This window comes from Physella acuta, unplaced genomic scaffold (genome assembly GCF_028476545.2).
Source record: "Physella acuta isolate Inbredline_101_S28 unplaced genomic scaffold, ASM2847654v3 ptg000913l, whole genome shotgun sequence".
Taxonomy (NCBI): Eukaryota; Metazoa; Mollusca; class Gastropoda; family Physidae; genus Physella; species Physella acuta.
Genome location: NW_026732430.1, coordinates 417,119 through 442,753, shown reverse-complemented (window position 1 = coordinate 442,753; position 25,635 = coordinate 417,119). Strand labels below are relative to the sequence as shown.

Below are 25,635 nucleotides of genomic sequence, written 5' to 3'. Positions count from 1 at the left end.
TTAGCATACTAAAAAATTAATTAGGTTTTTATATATTACGAGCCGGCCCGCAGCATAACATACGCCGCTATTTAGTTGTTTCAAATTCTCAATAATTCATAATTTGTGAATTCGACAGTACCAACGCTGACACTGAAAATATTTCTTTAAAACACTATAAGTAGCTCGTTAAGGACCATAACCCCCCCCCCTTCCTTCCCTCCCCCCCTCCTCCCCCCCCCCCCCCTACGTTTAAAATCGTTGGCTCTGCTTGTAAACATTTAGAGTGAACACAGCTCACTAAAACCATGTAGGGGTGGGGAGGTAGGGAGAGCGTTTGCAGCTTGTTTTCTAACGGCTCGAAGAGGAGAATTATATATATAGATAGATATAAGCCTATATATATATATATATATATATATAGTCAGAGGCGTAGCGAGGGGGGGGGGGGTGGGCGGGGGTGCGGACCGCACCGGGTGACACCATTTAAGGGTTGACACCAAGGCAAAAAATAGCAAAATATATAGAGAAAAAATTTGAGGGGGGGGGGGGGTCCAAATCGAATGTTTGAGTTGGGGGGGGGGGGTCCAAATCCCCACTTCTTAATAAAACCAACATTCTGTCTCAAGTAAATTGCCATAGGCCATTGGCGACAAAATGCTCATATCGCTATTTCAACGATTTAATGATACCACAAAACCACAATTTTTTCAAGCATAGGGCTTTATATAGGCCTGTATACATCATCCCTTTGTGATCGTAAAATTAGTACTGTATTGATTACAGAGGCGTAGCGACCCATTTCGGCGCCTGGGGGGGGCGGACTTTCTATCGGCCTAAAACTACTAATACTACAAGTACATACATACATACACACACACATACAGATCTTCTTCCAGGTATCTCTTCTGGGGGGGGGGGGGGGGGGGAGGGGGCTATAGAACTTATATAGAGAAAATACACTTTTACCAGTGTCCCCCCCTCTCCCCGGAAAATTTAGTTGCCCCCCCCCCCTCAAAAAGTTCAAGTGGCTCTCCTCCCCCGAGAAAAAAAGTCTGAAAGAAACACCGCACACATAAATAAATAGTCGGGACAAGACTTTTAATGATTACCAACACTTTACTCATTGCTGCGTTTATTTCCTTTTAGATGCGTGATCAATAAAAAATAAAATAACGCTTTGGCCGCATTTCGGGCTTTGGTCGTAACATGTAGCTTATAGAATACTACTATAGATCTACATAAATCTAGAATCTAGAGCAGGGGTTCCCAACCTTTTTTTACTCTAGAGCACATTCTAAAATATCGGTAAGGTGGCGGGCACCACCTATTTTAAATCGACAAACTCCTTCCAGAGGCGTAGCGACCCTTCCCGTCAACCGGGGACAAAACTTTCGATTTGCACCCCCCCCCTCAAATATTCGATTTGCACCCCCCCCCCCCCCTCAAACTTTCGATCGCCTTTAACCTTTCAATAATGTTTATGAAAAAAATTCTGTCTCTGTCGAATAGTGAGAGGCGGGCACATACGAATTGTTCGGCGGGCGCTGTGGCGCCCGCGGGCACGGGGTTGGGAACCCCTGATCTAGAGCATCTATATATATAACATTCTCTTCTGGGAGACGCTAGAAAACAAGCTGTAAACGCGCTCCCTACCATCCCCACCCCTACATGGTCTTAGTGAGCTGTGGTTCACGCTATGTTTACTTTCGTGGAGTCGGGTTTAGTGACGGCTATTAGGGGCAGATAATATAGTTTGAAAAGATTTTAAACGTTGGGGGGGGGGGGAGGAAGGGGGGGGGGGGGTTATGGTCCTTAACGAGCTACTTATAGTGTTTTAAAGAAATATTTTCAGTGTCAGGGTTGGTACTGTCGAATTCAAAAATTATGAATTACTGAAAAGTAGAAAAAACAACAACTAAATAGCGGCGTATGTTATGCCGCGGGCCGGCTCGTAATAAATAATAGATTTAGCTCTAGTTCTAATACTGGCTGTAATACTAATACTATTAGATCTAAATAGGCCAGCCTTTTTTTCAATATTTTTGTCTCCAAAAAATAACAGTCCTAGATCTACATCTTCTGTAAATGGCATCAGTGTTTCTTCCAGACTTTTTTCTCGGGGGGGGGGGGGGGGGGCACTTGAAATTTTCGGAAGGGGGGGGGGGGAGGAGACATTCTTCGGGGGGGGGGGAGGCGGACACTGTTAAATATATATTTTCTATATAAATTTCACTTCGTTCAGGGGGTGGGGGGTGGGTAGACTTTTTCGGGGGGGGGGAGCACTCCGAAGACTGAAGAGATGCCTGAAAGAAACTCTGAATGGCATTGTGACAATCGTCATAATCGTGAGAAATAGGCTTATACTTAATATACAGTACAGGTCATCCCCCCCCCCCCACAAAAGTTTAGAACCCCTAAACCTACATACTACGACTACATACTACACGAAATCTCGAAGGTAGGCTACCGCAAGTGTTAAGTAACTCTTCGATGAAAGAAATGCACATTTTTACCTGCTCCTATACAAATATCTGAGCGTCTGAAGTGCTGGCCAATCTAGATCTAGACTCTAGATCTAGATTTCTAGATCTAGTCTAGATCTTCTAGTTAAGTTACTAGTTAGGCCAGTGTTATTGTAAGACTAAGAGCAGTGTTCTGAGTAGTGCCAATGACAGTACAGTCACTGAACTAGGTTTAAGGTATTCTTATGTCACAGAGTGTGTACTGTTTGAGTGTTAGTGTAGACTGCTGTGACACTGTTGTTCATGTTGTAGATCTAGTTGTAGTCAAGTGTGTTACTGTTACACTGTGTTAGTGATAGTGTTGTGCTACTAACTAAACAGTCTGATTTCTATTAGTATTAGGTAGGCCCATTTCTCACTTTGGACAGGATCCTTTTTATGGTAGGTTGATCTACTACCTAATAGTATTAGGCCCTACATTATGAATATTATAATTAACTTCAGTATTAAGTATTAAGTATTATTAATTAGTTAATAATTAGGCTATTAGATTTTTTAGGCTGTATATAATAATTACATTTACTAGCATTAGTAGCACTGTATAACAATAAAGTTGAATAAAGCTGTTCACTTTTAGCCTGTCCTATATTTTATTTTTATACCTACTAGATCTAGATTAGATCTATATCAAGCTGCTTACTTTGCATGTTTAATTTTTAAAGTGGTTCCTTCAGGCATCCTTTGGGGAATAATTTGCAAATATAGGTCTATACTGCCCCCAAAGTCCTTTATGAGTTAACATTAACAATAAGGAGTCATCCATAAATGACATGCTTATTTACTAAGAGTTCAACCCCCTTCTCTCCATTGTTTCACATTGTCACATAACGTCAATACCCCTATCCTTGAAATGACTTCATACTTAAGACTTCAACTCCCCTAAAAATTGTGAAATAGTGGCTTAAAGAAATTTTTAAACTTTTAAAATGCTAAAGTGTGTCGTCACACTTTCTGAACCTTCCCCTCATCATACGTTGTCACAAACTTCCAACCTCCCCAACGACTGTGACATAGTTTATGGATGACCCCTAATACTAATCTACTTTACATTAAGCATAAACCTATTAGGTTAAGTATTCCATTAGCAGCACTGGGTACTGACATTAGTGAATAACTAGTAGTAGTAGTCGGCATATTCGTTTAGGTCTAGTAGATATATATGCTTTGAATTAATTTTCATATTAAACTTAAACTAGCCATTCCTTTCTTGTGGTGCAGCTGGATACATCTAATTCTAAATTTCATCAGAGTTGTTACAATGCATATTTAACTAAACTCTACTCTAATAATTTGGTAGAGTGATTAATTTTAACTTGAAGAGAAGAAAAGGATTTTTTTTTTTTCAAACAGTAATAACTTTATAGTGTTGGCTAATGCATTTGCCACAATATTATTTTTGTTAATTATTTTAAAAAATAATGAAACATTAATTTGTTGCACACAATTTTGTCATTTAGACAACAATATTGGATACAGATTTGATGTCTTCATTTTTTGAGATGTTATACAAGTACTGATTCAGGTTGATCAGCAATTAATAACATTACCATGACTGTAAGTATATATTACATATTACACATGTCACAATATGTTTACCATTTCACAATATTGTATGAAATGAAAACCATTTTCCATTCTTAAAATTACTAATGAATAAAAATAAATAAATATGGAAAAGCTTTTGAGTCAGTAATATTTATATATATTTCTTCTAGCCCTGTATTATCTTTTTAGTGAGTTACATCTTCTAATACCATTATCACTTGTTAATATTAATACTTACTTAAACATATTTTGTGGCACATAAGATAAATAATGCATTGGCATCAAAGCTGTGTTGCTTTTGCATGATCAGTAAATTTTTCTCTTTCTTAGTGTTAGCTTTAAATGTTGTAGCCTAACCATCAATAGGAGTGCTTCTCTTAAAAAAGTTTTTAAGAGAGTTTCAATTGCTTTTCAATTCCCTGTTTTAAACTGTTTTAACGTTTCATTACTGTTTCTCTTTATTCAGTACACTTGTAATTTCTCAGAATTTGTGAGTGTACTTAATTTCTGAATGTCTTTACATTGAGGCTGGTATGCAATCTTGGCTTTGCACATAAAAACATTTATTCTATTCAAACATTTAATAAATGTTTGGTAAATAAATGATATAATAATTACCAAAAAACTTCGTTCATATATATCAGCTTGCATAGACTTGATATACCGTAACTTGACTTTTTTTTTATCTACACTATATAATCACAAAGACAGATATTGCTTTATCTGTAGAAGGAAGTAAATTAATTGTTAAGTTTAAGCTTAAAAGGTGAACTAAGTTTTTATAGTTTATCTTGTAATAAATGAGGAGACAGGAGCAGGGAAAGAAAATATTTTCCACCTTAATCATCCTCATCACATTAATATCTGTCTAGCCCCACATTTGTTGTGTTATTTGCTGATGGTTAAATAAACCTACATTAGCTTGCTGCTCACCTGTTTCTTGAATCAGTTGAGTTTACTGCAGCATTAGGACCTGACGGTTGGTTTGTGAAAGATCTGGATGTTTTATTTGAACTTTATATCAAATTATTAGTTTGCTATGGCAACCAATCAATGCATTTATGAGAAGTGTGGAAACTTAATCAGTGATGTTAGTGTAAGTTTGTATAGCTTCTAGTGTGTTGTGTTTATGTTTGTATTGTTCCAGTGTGTTGTGTTAAAGTTTGTGCAGCTTCTAGTGTGTTGTGTTTAAGTTTGTACAGCTTCTAGTTTGTTGTGTTTATGTTTGTTCCAGTGTGCTGTGTTAAAGTTTGTATAGTTTATTGTGTGTTGTGTTAACGTGTGTACAGTTTATTGTGTGTTCTGTTAACGTGTGTATAGTTTATTGTGTGTTGTGTTAACGTGTGTACAGTTTATTGTGTGTTGTGTTAACGTGTGTACAGTTTATTGTGTGTTGTGTTAACGTGTGTACAGTTTATTGTGTGTTGTGTTAAAGTGTGTATAGTTTATTGTGTGTTGTGTTAACGTGTGTACAGTTTATTGTGTGTTGTGTTAACGTGTGTACAGTTTATTGTGTGTTGTGTTAACGTGTGTACAGTTTATTGTGTGTTGTGTTAACGTGTGTACAGTTTATTGTGTGTTGTGTTAAAGTGTGTCCAGTTTATCGTGTGTTGTGTTAACGTGTGTATGATTTATTGTGTGTTGTGTTCACGTGCGTATTCTTGAGTCACTACTACACAGTGTTTAGCTCGTGTTGTGCCAACATTACAGTCTACATGCTATAAAAAAGAATGAGGTGAGCTGGCATACAGCTCCCCAATTTCTGTCTATGGCAGGTAGACTACCTGTATTTAATAAAAAAAGGTGTACATCCAACAAGGTGAGAGACGTGCTGTAGTCTGAAGGAAGGTTATCAAAACATCTTTGTTAGATCTCTAGTCACGTGGGTAGCTGCTAGATAATAGATATGTCGGAATCTGGGCTGGCTAGGATAAGAAAGAGATGGGGTTGTCTTATGTTGATAACGCCCTTATAATGGTACTGCCATTATTCGAGACAGAGTTAGGTAGTCAACCAAGAAAAGGTGTATCAAACTCCGGGTACTTTCTGCCTCCGATTTGGATTGTATTTATTAGAAGGGTGATTACTCTGTGAAATTTTGGTCTAGGTTTGTAATTGGCGTAGTCTCTAGCAATACCATTACTGTAAAAGTTTGGTCTAGGTTTGTAATTGGCGTAGTCTCTAGCAATACCATTAATGTCAAAGTTTGGTCTAGTTTTGTAATTGGCGTAGTCTACTAGCAATACCATTACTGTCAATGTTTGGTCTAGATATGAAATTGGCGTAGTCTACTAGCAATACCATTAATGTCAAAGTTTGGTCTAGGTATGAAATTGGCGTAGTCTACTAGCAATACCATTAATGTCAAAGTTTGGTATTGTAACTCTCTGTCTGTGCCTTTTACCATTAGCATAAATGTAAAATTTTAGCCTGGGTTTTTGTGATTGGCGGACATCATTAAATGTTCTTTTATTTCTTAGTACGCCGACAAGTTTCTATTGGCTGCCTTGTGCCCAACTAAACCATCCTTACTCTTTAGCCTAGCTACACACTCCAGCGCCCGAGGCACTCGCCATTTTGCTGCCCCTTTGTACATATGCGAGGTGTGGGAGAGCTGGATTTAAAATTTAATTATCACCACAGTTCATTTTAATAAAATAAAAAGAAGCAAGTGCCGCTCGCCGTGGGGGGGGGGGGGGGGGGGAAACGAAGTCTAGCCCCCGAAACTACACCATAGTCCTTATTCCTTGATTACAATATATTTTGTCTCTTTCATAGACGGTCCTATTCGTTTAAAATGTTTTATACTTCAACCCCCCCCCCCCCCCACGCCAACTGGCCACTTGGTTGCTTGAACCCAACACGGATGTAGTAAATCATCAAGCACCGGCTAGCAACATGGTGCTCGTCTCCTGGTCCGATTGTGTAACAAGGGGAGCTACTCTACACAAGTACCGCCACCAACTGTTTTTATGTCATGTTGCTAAATATTTGTCACCATTTTAGGAAGTCCACACGTTTTCACGCTAGCAATGTATACATTAAGCGTTGAAGTTTCGCTTCACAAAAACTGATTATTAATGGTGACAAAAACTGATAATTAATGGTGATAGCTCGTAGATTTTTACAATGCTGCGTGAATTAAAAAACCCACATAAACCTCTGACGTCTTCACAATTCAAGATTTAAAACAAACTTTGAACTGAATCAACCCCAAAATTTGTGTTGTTGATTTGAATAGTTGTATGATCATGAATAAGCCGTATGTCATACGTGTGTATATGTATGTATACGTGAGCCGTATGACATACGTATGTATATGTATTTATACGTGAGCCGTATGCTTGTTGCGCGACTCTTGACCAGTGCTGATGTAGTGATCACTGACCAGTGCTGATGTAGTGGCCACTGACCAGTGTTGATGTAGTGGTCACTGACCAGTGCTGATGTAGTGATATCTGACCAGTGCTGATGTAGTGATATCTGACCAGTGCTGATGTAGTGATCACTTACCAGTGCTGATGTAGTGATCACTGACCAGTGCTGATGTAGTGATCACTGACCAGTGCTGATGTAGTGACCAGTGCTGATGTAGTGATCATTGACCAGTGCTGATGTAGTGATCACTGACCTGTGCTGATGTAGTGATCACTGACCAGTGCTGATGTAGTGATCACTGACCAGTGCTGATGTAGTGATCACTGACCTGTGCTGATGTAGTGATCACTGACCAGTGCTGATGTAGTGATCACTGACCAGTGCTGATGTAGTGATCACTGACCTGTGCTGATGTAGTGATCACTGACCAGTGCTGATGTAGTGATCACTGACCAGTGCTGATGTAGTGACCAGTGCTGATGTAGTGATCACTGACCAGTGCTGATGTAGTGACCAGTGCTGATGTAGTGATCACTGACCAGTGCTGATGTAGTGACCAGTGCTGATGTAGTGATCACTGACCAGTGCTGATGTAGTGATCACTGACCAGTGCTGATGTAGTGACCAGTGCTGATGTAGTGATCACTGACCAGACATGACCGACGTAGACAGTATTACGTTACGCCGCGGTGAATGGGTTCTCTTTTGCACAGATTGTTTTTTTTTTTTTAATTTTATTTTTTACTTGAGACCGTGTTGTAACGTTTTATATAAAATGTTACACAGTGTTCTCTGTGTACTATCTTTACACTGTTCTCTGTGTACTATCTTTACACTGTTCTCTGTGTACCATCTTTACACACTATCCTGTATATAACAGCTTTATACTTTGTTCTGGATATAACCGTTTTACATTTTGTCCTTTATGTAACCGTTTTACACATTGCCCGTTGAAGTGTTCTTCTTGTAACTAATGTAACAGTGCCTTTTATAACATCCTGTAGCTAACAGCTGTACACATAGCTTGAACGCCCTTCTGTCCAAGTGTTGGCTAAACTACTTCCTTGTGTCTAGATGTCATGTTATAGATCCCAGCCTTGCTACACAGTGGCCTCCGTATATAGTCAGACATTATTTTAGACCACACGAACTGTAACCTACTTTAGAGATACCCACGGTATATAGTGACGATAGGGGGGCCTTGTTTATAGACCTTTACAGTATATTTCTCTAGGGAGAGATGGGGAGGGAAGTTAATAATTTGTCCCCGGAAGTAAATTAACCATTAACGATACATGTGTAGAGACCTCTGTGGTGTGTCCCCCCCCCCCTTCTATGTAAGGTAAATAAGTCCACTGCGTGTAGCTACACTCGACTGCCACTTCCTGGTTTATGTTCGAAACCGTCTTAATGAGGATCTGCTCATTCACCATACACACACCATGTCACATGTAGACTAACGTCACTCACTGGAGTAGCTAGGAAATCACGTGATTCAGTACAGTAAACTTGGAGTAAACTTCGTGTAAGTTTTTAACGTTATTTTAAAGCATGCGATCTCGAGAAACATACATTATGCTATGCCTTATCCCCTGTAATCAGCCGAATAACCGCGTCTCATTGAAAAGCGTGTGTAAATATTGTTTGTTAGCGAGCTGCCAAATCCCACAGCCGTGTCTGGCTGTGTCCATCACGTGATTAAAACGTCTTAAGAATTTCCACAGTCGATAAACAAACATTTTTACAGACGTGTTGAGCACGGTGTAAACATTTTTGTACACCCATGTATTGGTAGAAGCGACAACCCATCAAGGTAAATTCACCTTTAGAAAACGTTGGTCTTCCACTAGATCTATCTCATACGATGTGGTCTAGACTATACAGCTGATGTAAGGTCTCTCACTATTTATTATACGATGTGATCTAGACTACAGCTGATGTAAGGTCTCTATATATTTATCATACGTTGTGGTCTAGACTATACAGCTGATGTAAGGTCTCTATATATTTATCATACGTTGTGGTCTAGACTATACAGCTAATGTAAGGTCTCTCACTATTTATCATACATTGTGGTCTAGACTATACAGCTGATGTAAGGTCTCTATATATTTATCATACGTTGTGGTCTAGACTATACAGCTGATGTAAGTCTCTCACTATTTATCATACGTTGTGGTCTAGACCAGGGGTCTCCAAACTTTTCAGTCCGAGGGCCGCATTAACTATCAAATTTTAGTTCGGGGGCCAAGGGGGCCAATTTGTTTCTAGGCATGTCGTGATTTTTCTGAGCAAAGTTCCTCAGCCATTACCAACAAACGTTTTTTTCCGTGGACAAAAAGATCTCCGCGGGCCGGACGAGAGGACCTCGCGGGCCGCATGCGGCCCGCGGGCCGTAGTTTTGAGACCCCTGGTCTAGACTATACAGCTAATGTAAAGTCTCTCACTATTTATCATACATTGTGGTCTTGACTATAGAATCTACATAACATGCATAAGGTCTCGCACTAGACTATACATAGCAATTGTAAAAAAATCTCAGCATTTATCATATATGCTGACTAGATCTGGTAGCCAGTGGCGTAGCGAGGTCGGGTGTCACCCGGTGCGACACTTAATGGTGTCACCCCCAGAGGCGTAGCGACCCTTCCCGGGAACAAACTTTCAATTTTCGATTTGCACCCCCCCTTCAAACTTTCGATTTGCACCTCTTAAAAGACTATTTAACACTCGAATTAATCACTTAATTAAGTGGAATTATCATTTTTGTCTATATATTTTGCTATTTTTTGCCTTGGTGTCACCCTCCTAAATGGTGTCACCCGGTGCGGTCCGTACCCCCCCCCCCCCCCCCGCTACGCCTCTGCTGGTAGCAACAATGCCTACTAGAGGTAAAATTGTATAAAATACCGAAAGATATCGGACTCTAGTCTTGACTTTTTTTCCACACACTGCCACAAGCCAGCGGCATGCTTTTATCACAGGAACGTATCAACCCTTTATAAGTTGATGGATACACATTGTGTCTTCAAGACGATACATTTCTATTGAAATCAAGTACCCCACTAATTTAATGTTTAGATTACTCACACGATTCGGCCACGACTTTTATTATGGGATATTAAAATCTTTGTTGTGATGCGGGGGTGAGGGGTTGTAGACACAGAATCTACCGTCAGCACTGTTTTTAAGCCTCAACCACTTAAAGTAGACCCACACGATCAACGTTTGACTGAGCTGGATGGTTAATGTCCACGCTAATGAAATTTAAAGTTCAGTTAAATACATACGTTTATTTCTGTATGTATGCTACACACAATTGTCGCCAGGGGATGAGATGGTATCATGTCACTTTGTGAAGATGGTTTGGTCAAAATAGTTTTTGAAAATGTTTGATATTGTGTGTGTGGGGGGGGGGGGGGGGGGTGGCACAATTTTTAACGTTTGAAAAATGCCAGTCGGTGTCGTATAGTGATTAGCGGTCAAGTGTAGTCTCCCAGTTAGTGATTGGCTGTCATCTTAAGCTCGTCAGGTCAACGGTAGACGTCGCGTGCCAGGGACCTGCTGTCAATAAAATAAATCTGTTTGTAAATACTGCTACGTGCTCAGGCTTTACTGCAGCTAATGGTTTATTTTAACACTGCCTTAATAGACCATCCTTTCATCTTCTGATCACAAATCACAGTTATACTCCCCTTTTTTTTTACCAGCATGACATCCCATGGCTCGTCTGTCCCCACATACACCACTCGACATTTCATAATCTCAAGAGTTTTTAAGAAGTTCACCTCAAATAAAAAAAAAATAATTTTAAAACTAAGAATAATTTGGGAACCTTTGAATCGTCATCAGTCGTTACTTACTTCAGAAGGAGATGATTGGTGGTGTGTGATGGCTTGTGTGTAAGCCCGTGCAGGTCTTTGTGTGTGTGTGTAGAAGGGTGTGGGTGTGTGTATGAACGAGTGATCCACTTCCCCGTCATAAGCGCGCCACTCAGATATTTTCTAATATTAAAGCACGGTAAGATTTAGTTTCCGATCTCCGCAGTAAGTGCGTGGTTTGTGATGTTCAGAATGTTATCTGTTTGCGTGAGATAAGCCTGTAGGCCTCCCCTCCCCTTGTTGTTGCCGCTGTGATAGCAAAACATATTCGTTGTATGACAAAACACGTAGATAAAAGTCGTTTGTTAGCACGACATTAATTTTTGGCAAGTTAAAAAAAAATATCCCATTCCAGACGGAAATGGAGTTTATCTGTTTGTACGCAGGGGTTGTGTGGTGAGCACTAAATCAAACAAAGCTCAAGATCTCTTACGTTAAACACACGCACACGCCTGTGATACGGCTATTTAAGATTGATCGAGCATGGACACTTGTCTCTCAATTTAATCTACTCACTTTTATGAAGCTAGGCGGATGTTGCTGGCAGCAACGATATCAATTTTATAGGGGAGCGTCGTGTAGAGGGGAGGATCGGGACAGGCTGTGGTTGTCTATACGGGGTACAGGTTAAATATGGATGTTAATACAGTTTTATTTGCAATTACCAATCTGCAATAGTTAAGACATGAACTACTGATGGAACAATCCTCTTGGTAAGCCCTTGATAGATATCACATAGATTATTGGCGTATATATCTTTCTCATGTTGACTAGATCTGGTGTATATGACTGTTGTAGATATCCCATGTTTTATGTGCTGTGTATTACTGAACTAATGTCCTACCGGCTGTCACTGGAACCCATCATTGAGTTGAGACATTAGTCCTTGCACAGCTGTCTGTTTCTCAGGGCAGGTTAAACCTTTAGGCACCTGGCAGCTGGTTAAACCTTTTGGCACCTGACAGCAGGTTAAACCTTTAGGCACCTGACAGCTGGTTAAACCTTTTGACACCTGATGGCAGGTTAAACCTTTTGGCATCTGACAGTCGGTTTAACCCTCTGGCACCTGACAACAGGTGAAAGCTTTGTCCACCCAGTGGGAAGTTTGTTTTATAAGTACTGCCTTAACCAATGGCACCTAGGAGATTTATATGATGGAGAAACAACTCCGTGAATATTTAAAATCATTTACTTTTATTTAGCTGCCTAAATATGTATTTTAAAGTGGAGTTGAAAAAATTTAATGCTTTAATATGTATTTAAAGGTGGATTTACTGTACTCAAATCAAAGCTAAATAAAAATGAAAGTGGAATGATTTTATTGTAAACTTGTATTATCTTCCCCAGGACGTGAAAACAAGACTTAAGCTCTTTGAGTCCATTCAGGGCTCTGAAGATATGGCTAGTGTTGCCAGGCCTAAGCCTTCTGTACCACAAAAACCTGGCAATGAAAACAACATCCAACCCAAATGGCAGCCCATGAACGTCAGCACAGATGACATCAATAAAGTCAGAAAGAATTTTAATACACCTGCCGCTAAGACAGAACCAAAAAGTACGCCAGATAGTGGGACTGCCACACCTTTTAAACCTGCATTAAAACCAGTGGCTGGTCGTCAGTTTAATGTGACACCTCAACCTGTAAAATCCAGCCAGCCCACGGAGAAACCAGCTGCAGAAAAGGCAGCAATTACCCCTAAACTAACATGGCAGCAGCAAAGGCAACAAGCACTTCAGGCGTCCAAGCTACCAGATGGTGACAAGAAAGACGCAACCTCCCCGCTCAAAGAGGAGAAGCCTGCAGAAGAATCCAAACCCTCAGTCCAGTCCCTGATCAGCAGGTCAAACTCTTCTGTGCCCTCACCATCTCCATCCTCTCGTGATGACACTGATGGGGAGGACCAGAGGGGGAAATTTGATTTTCGTGCTTTAAGAAACTCTCAGGTGGTAAAAACCCCTGCTCAGGGCCAGGAGAAGCCAGTCCCTCTAGCCAGTTCCCACGGCAACGGTCAGGAGAAGCCAGCGCCTCTAGCCAGCTCCCACGCCAACGGTCAGGCTGTGAAGGAGTTGACCAGCCTCTTAAAACCTGCCATCACCACAGGACCAACATCCCCAAAGATATTTCCATTTAACAAGGTAGGTTTTTTAAAATGATTTCACAGGTATATCTGCAAACACTGAGGCCACTTGTTTTTTTCTGAGCTTTCTTATGGGACGCTCCACAACAAAGGTTGATTTGAGTTTTTTGTTGGTCATGAGGCACCTCTACACTGATTATTGTATTTTGGTTCTGAACTGAAATCCTTCTTTACTGGTGTCTTAGTTAAAAATTAATAAATTAATTAAAAAAAAAGAAAAATACAAGCGTATTAATTACTAAATATGCCAAGATTGCTTTGATTTTTTAAATTTTATTTGAAAAAAAAATCTTCAATAACAGTAAAACATGAGCAAAATCTGAATAACCTGTTGATTTTGTGAACAGGATAGTCCAAATTTACCAGCCCCGAGATCACCACTGAACAAAGAAAACACAACACCAGAGCTGAAGAGGCAGAGGGATGAGCCAGTAGAGGAAAGGAAGAGTGACAACAAGAAGTTTAGGAAAATACTTTTGTTGCCTACAACCTCCAGCCCACCAGAGAAGCCTGCTCTACCCACTGATGTTGATTTAAGCCTCATTGAAAAACAATATCAGGAGTCAATTAAAAAATTAAGTAAGAATCAATGCTTTTTTTGTTGATTATCTTAAAATTAATTATTATTTTGCCAAGCTTTTATTAATGGAGATATTCCTGACAGATAATGTTGACAAGATGTTAAGCAAATACATGACAAGTAATGTTGACCATTATTATTTATTATCATCATGGATTATTTTATATCTTGAAGTATGCTATAAAACACAGTTATATGTAGAGGTTTTAAGAAATGTAATTATTACAAAGGTGGAGCTGAGGATGAGACTGATAGCATCTATGATGATGGAACAACTCAAGTTGAAATCAGAGCTGGATCAGCCAACCACAGAGTTTCTGCCAGAGTTTCTGAAATGTAAGCTTGGATAAGTCAAAGGTTTCTGTAAGAGTTTCTGTAAGAGTTTCTGTAAGAGTTTCTGTAAGAGTTTCTGAAATGTAAGCTTGGATAAGTCAAAGGTTTCTGTAAGAGTTTCTGTAAGAGTTTCTGTAAGAGTTTCTGTAAGAGTTTCTGAAATGTAAGCTTGGATAAGTCAAAGGTTTCTGTAAGAGTTTCTGTAAGAGTTTCTGTAAGAGTTTCTAAAATGTAAGCTTGGATAAGTCAAAGGTTTCTGTAAGAGTTTCTGTAAGAGTTTCTGAAATGTAAGCTTGGATAAGTCAAAGGTTTCTGTAAGAGTTTCTGTAAGAGTTTCTGAAATGTAAGCTTGGATAAGTCAAATGTTTCTGTAATAGTTTCTGAAATGTAAGCTTGGATAAGTCAAAGGTTTCTGTAAGTTTCTAAAATGTAAGCTTGGATAAGTTAAAGTAAAAAGTATTATTAAAAATCGTAATAGTTAAGGCTCACCCATTCATGACATGGTATGGAGAGGGTTCTGAGTACATTAAACATCAAAGTACTCACATGTAGCAGCAAACTGGAACTGTCCAAAAGTATTTCTATTGGTTGAAAACATTACAGCATAACTGTCAATCTTTATTGTAGCATTTACTGGAGAAAACATTACAGCATAACTGTCAATCTTTATTGTAGCATTTACTGGACTTGTTCACTGACTAGTTAGTAAATAATATTTAGTTACACTTGTACATTAATTTTTGTTTACTTTTCAGCCCAGATCTTGCAGCTGAAGACGAAGGTGCAATCTATGATGAAGGATTTACCCAAAAACCTAGTACTCAATATTTCTATACAAAAACCTTTTAATTTACTTTAACTGCTTGGTTTATGTTATCAAATTTTTTTTTTGAATTTTACCACATTTTTAAAGGCCATTAACTCTGGATATGACCTTTGTGTGTGAATTATTTAAAATAAAGAAACATGAACTATGTATTATTAAAAATATTTTTTTTTCTTCATTTTTTAGTATTAGAAGAAATATATGCTGATGGGGAGACAGAAAAGCAGGTAAGAAAACTACATTTGATTTATGCTACAACTTATAGTCTGGTTGTTAGTGATAACTATCTTTTCAACTGAAACTAAATTTGATTTATGCTACAACATATAATCTGGTTGTTAGTGATAACTATCTTTTCAACTGAAACTACATTTGATTTATGCTACAACTTATAGTCTGGTTGTTAGTGATAACTATCTTTTAAACTGAAACTACATGTGATTTAAGCTACAACTTATAGTCTGGTTGTTAGTGATAACTATCTTTTCAACTGAAACTACATGTGATTTATGCTACAACTTATAGTCTGGTTGTTAGTGATAACTATCTTTTAAACTGAAACTCACTAGGGTTTGAATATTGATATACCAACATCTTGAGATCAGCATATCTACAGTATGTGTAACATTAAAAAAAAACTTAAGCTTATTTAGGGACAATTCAGACATAACTAAAAATAAGTTAATTAAAAAAAAGTTTATCAGGATCAATAATGAAGACTTTTCCCCATTGCCTAGGTTGGTGACCTTCAGCCCTAGGGCTAAAACAATCATAGTTGATATTTATTATTTGCGTTTTTTGTTTAAATTTATTTAAAATGAAATTTCTTTTTTTTTTCAAAATGAAATATCCTTCACAGACATATAACTTGGTTATCTAGTTATTATTAATGTTATTATTAATAGTTACTATAAGCATAATAATAAAATAAGAACGATATATATAAAGATGACAGATAATTGATGTACAATGTTTGTTCCAGGTTGACAATGCTGATGACCTATATGAAGAGTAAGTGATGTTGGAACAATGATAGACTCCATAGTATTTTACTTCATGAACATTAGCCATGTATATTGTACTCTGTAGACTCTGTGTGTTGACATTTATTATTCTCTTCTAGTGGCTCATCCGTGCCTGCTGCTAGCATAGAAGAAGACAGAAAAAAGAAAATGAAAGAAGAAGCTGAAGCCAAAAAGAGGGAGGAGAAGGAAAGAAAGGAGAAGGAGAAAGAAGAGGAAAGACGTAAAAAGAAAGAAGAAAAGGTTTGCTAGTTGTATTGTAGGGTCAATCACCTGTCCAAACATTTCTCTGTAGCCATTTAAACTGTTCATTTAGTTAGAACTAGAAAGTGTAACTAGCTACCTATTTTGTTATCTTGTACAGATCTTTACTTTGGTTTAATCAATCATTGTTTATACTTTAAAATGTATATTAAAATCTATTTCAGGAAAAGAAAGAACGGCTTAAGCAGTTAAAGAAATTTGGGGTAAATTTTTAAAAATTTGTTAACATAGAACTGGTTTTAATTCATCTCACTGACATGGTGTTGATAAACCAACATTAGACATTGTGTAGTCTTGTTGTTACCTGCCCAAGGTTTAAATGTTTGTTAAATATTTACATGAGTGTGCTTGAGCCTGCTTACAATATATACACATCTAGTTTTTGGTTCATGTCCATGAGCAACACAACTCATGCCGAACCTGTTGGGGCAAGCAGGTGGTCTCTACTTGATCTACTCTTTTGGGTCATTTAGGATAAAGTTAACAACTTTCCCATGGCTAGGGTTTCTATAGAAACCAGACTTGGTAATTTGATTTCTTCTTTTATCAGCTTGATGGCACAGAGAAAGATGTTGGCAAGGGGATAATTAAGCAAGATTATAAAGGCTCTGGTCAGAACTTGACCGTCAAAGCAGGTCAGGCTGTAACAATCCTACGGCTAGACAAGAACCCTAAAAACAAGTGGCTTATACAAACAGATTCTAGCAGTAAGTTCTGAGATTTTAAAACAATTGGCTTATACAAACAGATTCTAGCAGTAAGTTCTGACATTTTAAAATAAGTGGCCCATACAAACAGATTCTAGCAGTAAGTTCTGACATTTTAAAATAAGTGGCCCATACAAACAGATTCTAGCAGTAAGTTCTGACATTTTAAAATAAGTGGCTTATACAAACAGATTCTAGCAGTAAGTTCTGACATTTTAAAATAAAATCAAGTGGCTTATACAAACAGATTCTAGCAGTAAGTTCTGACATTTTAAAATAAGTGGCCCATACAAACAGATTCTAGCAGTAAGTTCTGACATTTTAAAACAAGTGGCTTATACAAACAGATTCTAGCAGTAAGTTCTGAGATTTTAAAATAAGTGGCCCATACAAACAGATTCTAGCAGTAAGTTCTGACATTTTAAAATAAGTGGCCCATACAGATTCTAGCAGTAAGTTCTGACATTTTAAAATAAGTGGCCCATACAAACAGATTCTAGCAGTAAGTTCTGACATTTTAAAACAAGTGGCTTATACAAACAGATTCTAGCAGTAAGTTCTGACATTTTAAAACAAGTGGCTTTAACAAACAGATTCTAACCATAAGTTTTCACATTTAATAGAAGCAGTTTGCTCTTGTGTAGCCCCATTGACTACAGTAAAAACATCAACTCATGTATTTTTCTCCAGTTGGCTATGTTGAGAGTAGCAACATTGAAGTAGATCCTTCCATCATTAAAAAGGTAAGCTTCTCCTTTTTCTGTCACACAAATTTCATTACCTTGGTAGAAATAGTCTCCGTTTATTTTTATTTTTTTACTAATAAGCTTTTAGAACAGTATTATTTATGATGCCATTAGAACAACTTTATGTTTATTTAATAATTGAAACTGGATTAATTGATGACCCTATAGCTGTACCAGATACAGATTCATTTACAAGTTGGTAATAACCATTCCATTTCTCTGCATACATTACAGTGTTTTTCTCCCAGATGTATTGTGCCATCTTTACTTAGAAAATGTCCCCATGCATCTGCCATTCAATGCTTGTAAATGTTCAAACAGTTAGCCTAAGCTTAGCATGATGCTCCATTCTTTGTTCCACTGGCAAACCACATGACCATAGAATTTATGTTGTTGCTGTGTGTGAAGACCTGTTGATGATTTCTGTTGGAGTGAGTACTGACTCAACCATTAACCCTCTACTGAAACCTATTTTGTTCTGTAAAGATAATGCACAGTACCTTTTCTGTTGGAGTGAGTACTGACTCAACCATTAACCCTCTACTGAAACCTATTTTGTTCTGTAAAGATAATGCACAGTACCTTTTCTGTTGGAGTGAGTACTGACTCAACCATTAACCCTCTACTGAAACCTATTTTGTTCTGTAAAGATAATGCACAGTACCTTTTCTGTTGGAGTGAGTACTGACTCAACCATTAACCCTCTACTGAAACCTATTTTGTTCTGTAAAGATAATGCACAGTACCTTTTCAAGAGCGAGCCTGGAGCAGTCTCTGGTTAAGCTGGTGTCTAGAGATTCCATAGTGAACGTAATCCTTTCATGTATTGCATGAATATTTGGTGGTGGCTCAAGCAGGACATTGTCAACTGGTCATTCTTTTACTGTCTTTTTTTACATAATAAACCTGAACAAACATTTAGTATACTTATATTTAACCAAGATAAATGTACTTTGGCTAGAAAAGAATTTTACCATGTATATTTCCTTTACTTATGCAAGTTTTAAAATTTTGTTTACCATAAAATGGTGGTGCTTATAGGCTTTTTTCTTCTTTTAAATCTTGCAATTTTTAAAGTTTTTGTTTCACACAAAATTGGGCAGCTAAAGTCAAATTTTTGTTTGACACAAAATTGGGCAGCTAAAGTCAAGCCTTAAATGAATGATGCATGAGATTTACCCAATTTTTCAGCTTCACAAGCTTTTTACTTTAAAATTGACCCCAGTTAAAATTTTTCAGCTTCACAAGCTTTTTACTTTAAAATTGACCCCAGTTAAAAAAAGGTAGTTTTGTTGAAATTGTTATCTGCAATCTCAGTGTTGGAATTAAAATAAACCGGTAGTGATCTCCCCTAAACTTTCTCGAATATTCTTATATAAAACAACAGGGGATGGTAACTGGGGATATAGTTATGATTTTTAATCCATTTTAAATACTTAAACTTTTAAAAATAGAATAGAATCTCATAAAAAAAACATTGCGCACCAAGCAAACGCCGAATAAAAACGCGTATAATAGTGCGCAATATTATTAGTACTTTAAAAATTTACATTAGTTTTTTGAGAAATCGGAAGTAGCGTAAATTACTACTTCCAGTCAACGGAAATTACTCAAAATTTAACAGAAGGTAGAGAATTAGATCTTTTACTTACATGTGAAATTTCATTTATCTATCTGAAATAGTACTCAAGTTATAGGCTTTTAAAAAATTCAAAGTAGGAAAAGTACCACTTCCGGTTATCGGAAATCGCTCAAAAGTTGATACGGATCTACGATTTTGATAAAATACTTATATATGAAATTTCATCAACCTAGCTGTAACGGTACTCAAGTTATCGTGTTTACACACGGACAGACAGACAGACAGACAGACACACACACACACAGACATACGGACAAGATTGCAAAATTATGTTTTTCCGTATCAGTGAGGTGTAAAACGTCGAGATTTGTAAAAATCTCGATTTTTTTTTTTTGCACGATTACAATACTTTCTCTATACAACGTATATACGAGAAAGTAAAAAAATCACTGATGATTTGCAGCTAATAACCTATGTGTAAACTATGTGCCAGCATAAGAAATATTAATGATCATTGGATGGAGGCTAACAAGCATGTGTTTCAAATGTCATTTTTAACAATAGGGTACTCAGTAACCCCCTATCATGCACCTCTTGATGAAATACCCCCTGTCAGTTACCCCCCTGTTCCATCCACTTAAAAGAAACTGCTGTAGGACATTATCTTCCTGTCAATTACCCACTGACACTAAAGCTTATATGGTTATGGATAAGGTTAAGGATATGATCAGTGATAGCAACAGAGTTTGGGAAAGGTTTATGTAACTGTACTGGAAAAAATAAAAGAAATATGCCTTATTAGCTTATCAAATGTATACTCAGCCAGCCTATTCTAAGCATTTTATAGAATGCAGGGTTTCTCACCTTACAAGTCATGCATTGTATGTATTCTCAAGGAGGGGGGATTACTCTGAGGAGTATCTGTTGGGGTAATACATGGGGGTAATGTCCTAGCCCAGGATGAATCACTATTTTAAAATGTGGAAATAAATAGTAAAATATTTATATTATGTTTGTGGGCCAAAATTAAATTTTAAAAATATCTAGATTTAATTCCATAGTTATATCAATCTGCTAGAAACACTTTACATTTTAGAATAAATTATGACACTAGGAAATTATTCATAAATGCTTACAAAGTGAATCAAAGTCATGTTGAAATACTATAAAAGCTGGAATTTACATTTTTTAAATTAGGTCCAGAATTGTTTTAGACTTGTTTGTGTGGTATTACAAAATTACCATAGTAAAATGAGCAGTCTGTAGGTAAATTGTAATGTGGTGTAGTGTAGCAGTAGCTGTGTGCAACTCACAGTTGGTAGGTTCTACACAACTCACTGGCTTTCATGCACCTTTTGTGTTGTGATGGCATGGATGTTTTACTAAATGAAATGATCATCATAGAAAGTCTTTTTTAACACTAAAATTATGTAGAAAATAATATTAAAATATCATTCAAGACAAAAAATTTTTTTTTGGTATTAATAATTGAAAAACAATTTTAGTCATTTAGTAGAGGTGAACTCTGAAACAGGAGAGGTTTTTAGTATACTTTGTCATTGTTCTATTCACTATTATTGATCTTTTTGTAGTATATCTTTTTATTTCATCTTGGTGGAAGCCTGTTATTTTAGTCAACAGTGATTTCTCATAAAAGTTAATTAAACTACCTACTGTCACAAAACTATATTTAACTGTCTTAATAATGGAGCCGTGTTATTTGGAATTTGTGGTAAATTTTTTTTTTTACATGTGTACACGTGATGTAATTTATAGCAGTTTTAAACCTAAGTTTTATTGTGCTATTAACCTTTTATAAATTTTATTATAATGTTATGTGACTAAGTTAAAAAACCACATAAAGTGTTGTAGAATAGCCCCACTCTTTGATTGTAGGATAACTTGATATGTGTCTACAGGATAATTACTGAACACAATAGCTCTTTATTTCAATTGTCTAAAGAGGGCTCAGTGTCTTCTGCCACTGAAATGTGTGATACAAGTTAATGTTTTAGTAGGGAGAAATGCATACAACATTAAGAAAATATTGGTCTGCTAAATAAAATTAAGTAATACCAGACTCTAAAGAAATGTTTTAAATTTAACTAAGATAAGCTTTGGTTTTAATTTAAATTGTATTTTGAATAGGTTTATTATTTACATTAATTTCTTGTATTTGCCTAAAAAATAATTAATTAGTGTATAAAAATAACAAAAACTAACAAGATATTGATAAACATTCTTTAACAAGTTTTTAAAATGTGCCCTTCTTGCAGGCCATGGACAGCTGTAGAACAACTTCAGTCACCAGGTAGGTTTTACCTTTATACTGTGCTCTTTACTCTCACCTATTCTCTTTACTTTTACCTGTGTTCTTTACTTTAACTGTGCTCTTTATTTTTCTCTTATTTTTAGACAATTAAATCTATTAATTCCCTTCTCCAAAATAAAATGTTACCAAATATTTGTCCTCAATAGATCTATTGTTAAACAAAGATATGTATCGCTGTTTGATGTAAATTTATAACACCTGATGTCTTTCTCTTAGTGACCAACCTCTCTATGATGATGTACCAAATGATGGCTCACAAGATATGGTGGATGATGGAGGTCTGTTGTATGTTTGTTGTTGTAGCTGTTACATTGTACCTCATACACACCACGTCAATGTATTGCCACGAACCCTCATCTGTTGTGCCATTTATTCTGTTGTGCCATTTATATACGATTTATCACCCTGTTAAGGCTAAATCTTGTGTGGACTAGATAGGGTAGAGGTTTGAACTCAGTGATGATAGTTGTAGTAATATATAGCATTATTGTTGTTTATTGTTTGACAGTCTTACTGTAGTAATATGTAGGCATTACTGTTGTTCATTGTTTGATGGTCTTACTGTAGTAATATGTAGCATTACTGTTGTTTATTGTTTGATGGTCTTACTATAATGATATTTAGGCATTACTGTTGTTTATTGTTTGATGGTCTTATTGTAGTAATATGTAGCATTACTGTTGTTCATTGTTTGATTGTCTTACTAAAGTAATATGTAGCATTACTGTTGTTCATTGTTTGATTGTCTTACTAAAGTAATATGTAGCATTACTGTTGTTCATTGTTTGATTGTCTTACTAAAGTAATATGTAGCATTACTGTTGTTCATCGTTTGATGATCTTACTTTGATACTTTGACTCTGCATCCACAGAAATTTACGAGGAGTGTCCTTAAGAAAAAAACAGAACTGAAAGATCTAGATGACAACATGCACACACAGTGGAATTGTTTCCTTTAAAATGTTTAGTTTTAGCATCAGTTTAATTTCATTTGGAATACATTTTTTGTTACTTTAAAAATATCAACATAAAGATGTATACTTTTAAGTTGTATATAAACTAGACTTATATTTAACCCTTTCGTTACTAGAAGTAGTTGAGTTACTTAAAAATGGTTCAAGAAAAACTATTTTTGTAAAAAATTTTGTTTTAATTTTGACTTCATGAGATGGAAATAGTGAGAGTGAGTGTTTTCCTTTCTTTTGCTCATTTTGTTGCTATTTTTTGTTGAAGTATTGCCTTTATTTAAATTATTCTTATGTTTGTAAAGTCCTACTTGATTCCAAAAAAAACAGATAACTGTGTTATTTCTTAGTATTTTATCTGTGATTAACTCTGTTTGATCGACATGAGTTAAACTACATACACACGTGCTTCCATTGTACACAAATTTTATAATAATTTTTTATATTCCATTATTTCATATTGACATTTTTTATAGAATCCCTTTTCCAACAGTGCCTTATGTGATGTTTACAGGACATTGCAACTGCTGCATTGTATCTAGATATATGAACATGTGCACACACCAAAAATAGATTAGATATGTGGATATCTTATCTTCATACATTTAAAAATTATGCATATGGTTTTTATTTAACTCAGTGCTAAATTTTTTATTTTTGCATTCCATTTCACTTTGCTCACATTTGATAACAAATCTTGACCTAACTGATGGCTGTAAAAAGTTTTATTTTATACATTTTTTTACATGTATTAAATTCGGCAGGCCCGACATTTTCTGTTGTAGAGCACCTTAAAATGTGTTGCTCTTGCTTCCTCACCAAGTTCCTAGTATGTGAGATCCATCAAACACTAGAGTTGAATAATTATCAGTGCTGAAACATCCTTAACTTATTTTATAGAGCTTTTTTCTTTCTTCCTTGTTTTGTTAATATAAATTTAATTTTTTTTAGATGTAAAGAACAAATATCGTTTTTATTGCAGTTTCTGTTTTGCATTGTAAATATCATTGTCGACACAACTGATATATTTATTAATTGTGTAAATGAAAAAAAAGATTTGTTAAGAAACAAGAATTCTCATGAGAAATGTTCAAATATAACGAGAAATTACTTGTCATGATAATTAATTAACTATGGGAAAAATGCCCTGTTGTAAATTAGTGGTTATATATTATAAATCAAGTTTTTTTTGTCCTAGTAAATATCAAAACTGCATGAAATTTTATTTTTATTATCACGCTTGGTTTTGCAGTTGCAGTGTTAAAAACTTTTCATCAATACTATTGTCAATGCACAAAATCACAAATGTATTTTTAGACTATCTTTTAACGATCAAATTGCTGTATTTCAAGAACCTCACAGGTTTTTGTTAGTATTTTTATACCAGTTTTTATGAAGAGTTGATGTGTGCAACACAATTCTTGTAACAGAGGCAAATCATCCTTTAGTTTTTTTACTGTTACAGACTACTTAACTTTATTGGGCTCAAGTTTGGCCATACAGCAAGCAACTTATCTGTACATAAAACTGAAGTGTTACTGTTATTCTAATACACCTTTCTTTTTGTGATAAATACTGTCTTAGATTGTTGAGTAGTTTTAAGACTAGAATCCATTAAAGTTTTGTGTAGATATCTAACAGTACAATCTTAGATTGTTGAGTAGTTTTAAGACTTCAATTCTCAATGTTAAGACTTCCCTCTAGTTTTGTGTAGATACCCATGTCTGTAGTGTTGTACATTTTTTTGTAAAGTAGTTTCCCAGACCTCCATGTAAATTGTGCGGCTGTTGTTTGAATATTGATTGCCAAAGGGTGGGACTGGGGTTGTAAATGCTCAAAAAATGATGCAAGAAATGACAAACACTGAGGGGTTAAAGAAAGATTTAGATATGTTTACACATTTTGATTAACATTTGTAGATAACAATTTGCTAGCCTATTATTTTGTAGTAAAACTTTAACCCAACCTAAAATCATTTCATATTTATGTATTAATTTTGCTCAATTCACAAAATTGAAAAAATAATAATACAAATCACTTTTTAAAAAAATGTTATTATTAAATTACTTGTATAACTTTAGTTGAAAAACACATCACTATTTAAAAAGTTTGATTCATTATATTATTTATTCACTATGTTTATTATATTTATGTAAGTAAAAAGATTTTTTAATGTCATTTGGAACAATACCATAGCGTACAAGGATATATTTTTTTTTACAAATTATAAATATACACAGAAAATCTTTAATAGTAGGCCTATTTGTATTTGAAGTCTCTTTCATCTCTAGGCAAATTAGTGTTTTTTTTCTTGAAGTTTCTCTTGCAATAAATTTAGCAAAAATATTTTTACTTCTATATTAATTAACAGAATTCAATGAAACTTATGCCTAATATGTTTATAAAATTACTTAAATGCCAATGTTGAGGACAGTATTTAACTATTTGTATTCATAATTACCAAAATATGTACAGTTTCAAAGCTCTTCTGCAATTATTTTTCCTGAATTAACTAGCACACAATCAAGTTATCTGAAGTGTAATTGTACTTTTGAGTAAATATGTTGATACAAAAGATGAATTTTCACATGGACATTTATCTGTGTGAAATCAGATTTTAATTGTTCTGTTGGAACTTTCACTAAAAAGTTGTCAAAATACAATGAAATATTCTCCATGTACATCTTAAATCAAAATTAGTTGGAGTCTTTGGTTTTACCTACAACTAAGTGCACTTAAAATTGTATGCAACCGTTTATTTACAACCTACTTAAAAGTGCACTTAAAATTGTATGCAACAATTTTTTTTTACAACCTACTTAAAATAGTATG

General features: G+C 35.8%; 2 protein-coding genes across 9 annotated transcripts in view; one reads left to right on the top strand and one right to left on the bottom strand.

The window, feature by feature from the left end:
- Positions 1-4,400, bottom strand: part of LOC131953220 (ras-related protein Rab-23) — a 14,935-nt gene extending 10,535 nt beyond the window's left edge. The window contains exon 1 of the mRNA XM_059316313.1: positions 4,288-4,400. Within this exon, the coding sequence (XP_059172296.1) occupies positions 4,288-4,331 (44 nt within the window). The 5' untranslated portion in view covers positions 4,332-4,400. The remainder of the gene's footprint in view (positions 1-4,287) is intronic.
- LOC131953219 (FYN-binding protein 1) lies at positions 2,471-25,635 on the top strand. Of its 8 annotated transcripts, XM_059316304.1 has the most exons (17): positions 2,471-2,681; positions 2,841-2,885; positions 3,962-4,058; positions 12,656-13,444; positions 13,794-14,025; positions 14,257-14,362; positions 15,115-15,176; positions 15,372-15,412; positions 16,168-16,196; positions 16,309-16,450; positions 16,636-16,674; positions 17,022-17,178; positions 17,869-17,921; positions 18,657-18,734; positions 21,783-21,817; positions 22,055-22,116; positions 22,711-25,635. In XM_059316304.1, exons 3-17 carry the CDS (start codon positions 4,053-4,055, stop codon positions 22,731-22,733), a joined length of 1,854 nt encoding a protein of 617 aa, XP_059172287.1. In that variant the 5' UTR covers positions 2,471-2,681; positions 2,841-2,885; positions 3,962-4,052; the 3' UTR covers positions 22,734-25,635. The 8 variants fall into 8 exon arrangements, with proteins under 8 accessions (XP_059172287.1, XP_059172291.1, XP_059172290.1 ...); XM_059316308.1 differs by lacking the exon at positions 2,841-2,885; XM_059316307.1 differs by lacking the exon at positions 2,471-2,681 and having other exon boundaries at positions 2,769-2,885.

What these genes read in the sequence shown, in the direction of transcription:
- LOC131953219 (XM_059316303.1), top strand. Translation starts at nt 5,089, where the DNA reads ATGGCAACCAATCAATGCATTTATGAGAAGTGTGGAAACTTAATCAGT. An exon ending in GTAAAAAGAAAGAAGAAAAG is followed by an intron (nt 16,451 to 16,635) that starts GTTTGCTAGTTG and finishes AATCTATTTCAG; the next exon opens with GAAAAGAAAGAACGGCTTAA. An exon ending in ATCCTTCCATCATTAAAAAG is followed by an intron (nt 17,922 to 18,656) that starts GTAAGCTTCTCC and finishes TGTTCTGTAAAG; the next exon opens with ATAATGCACAGTACCTTTTC.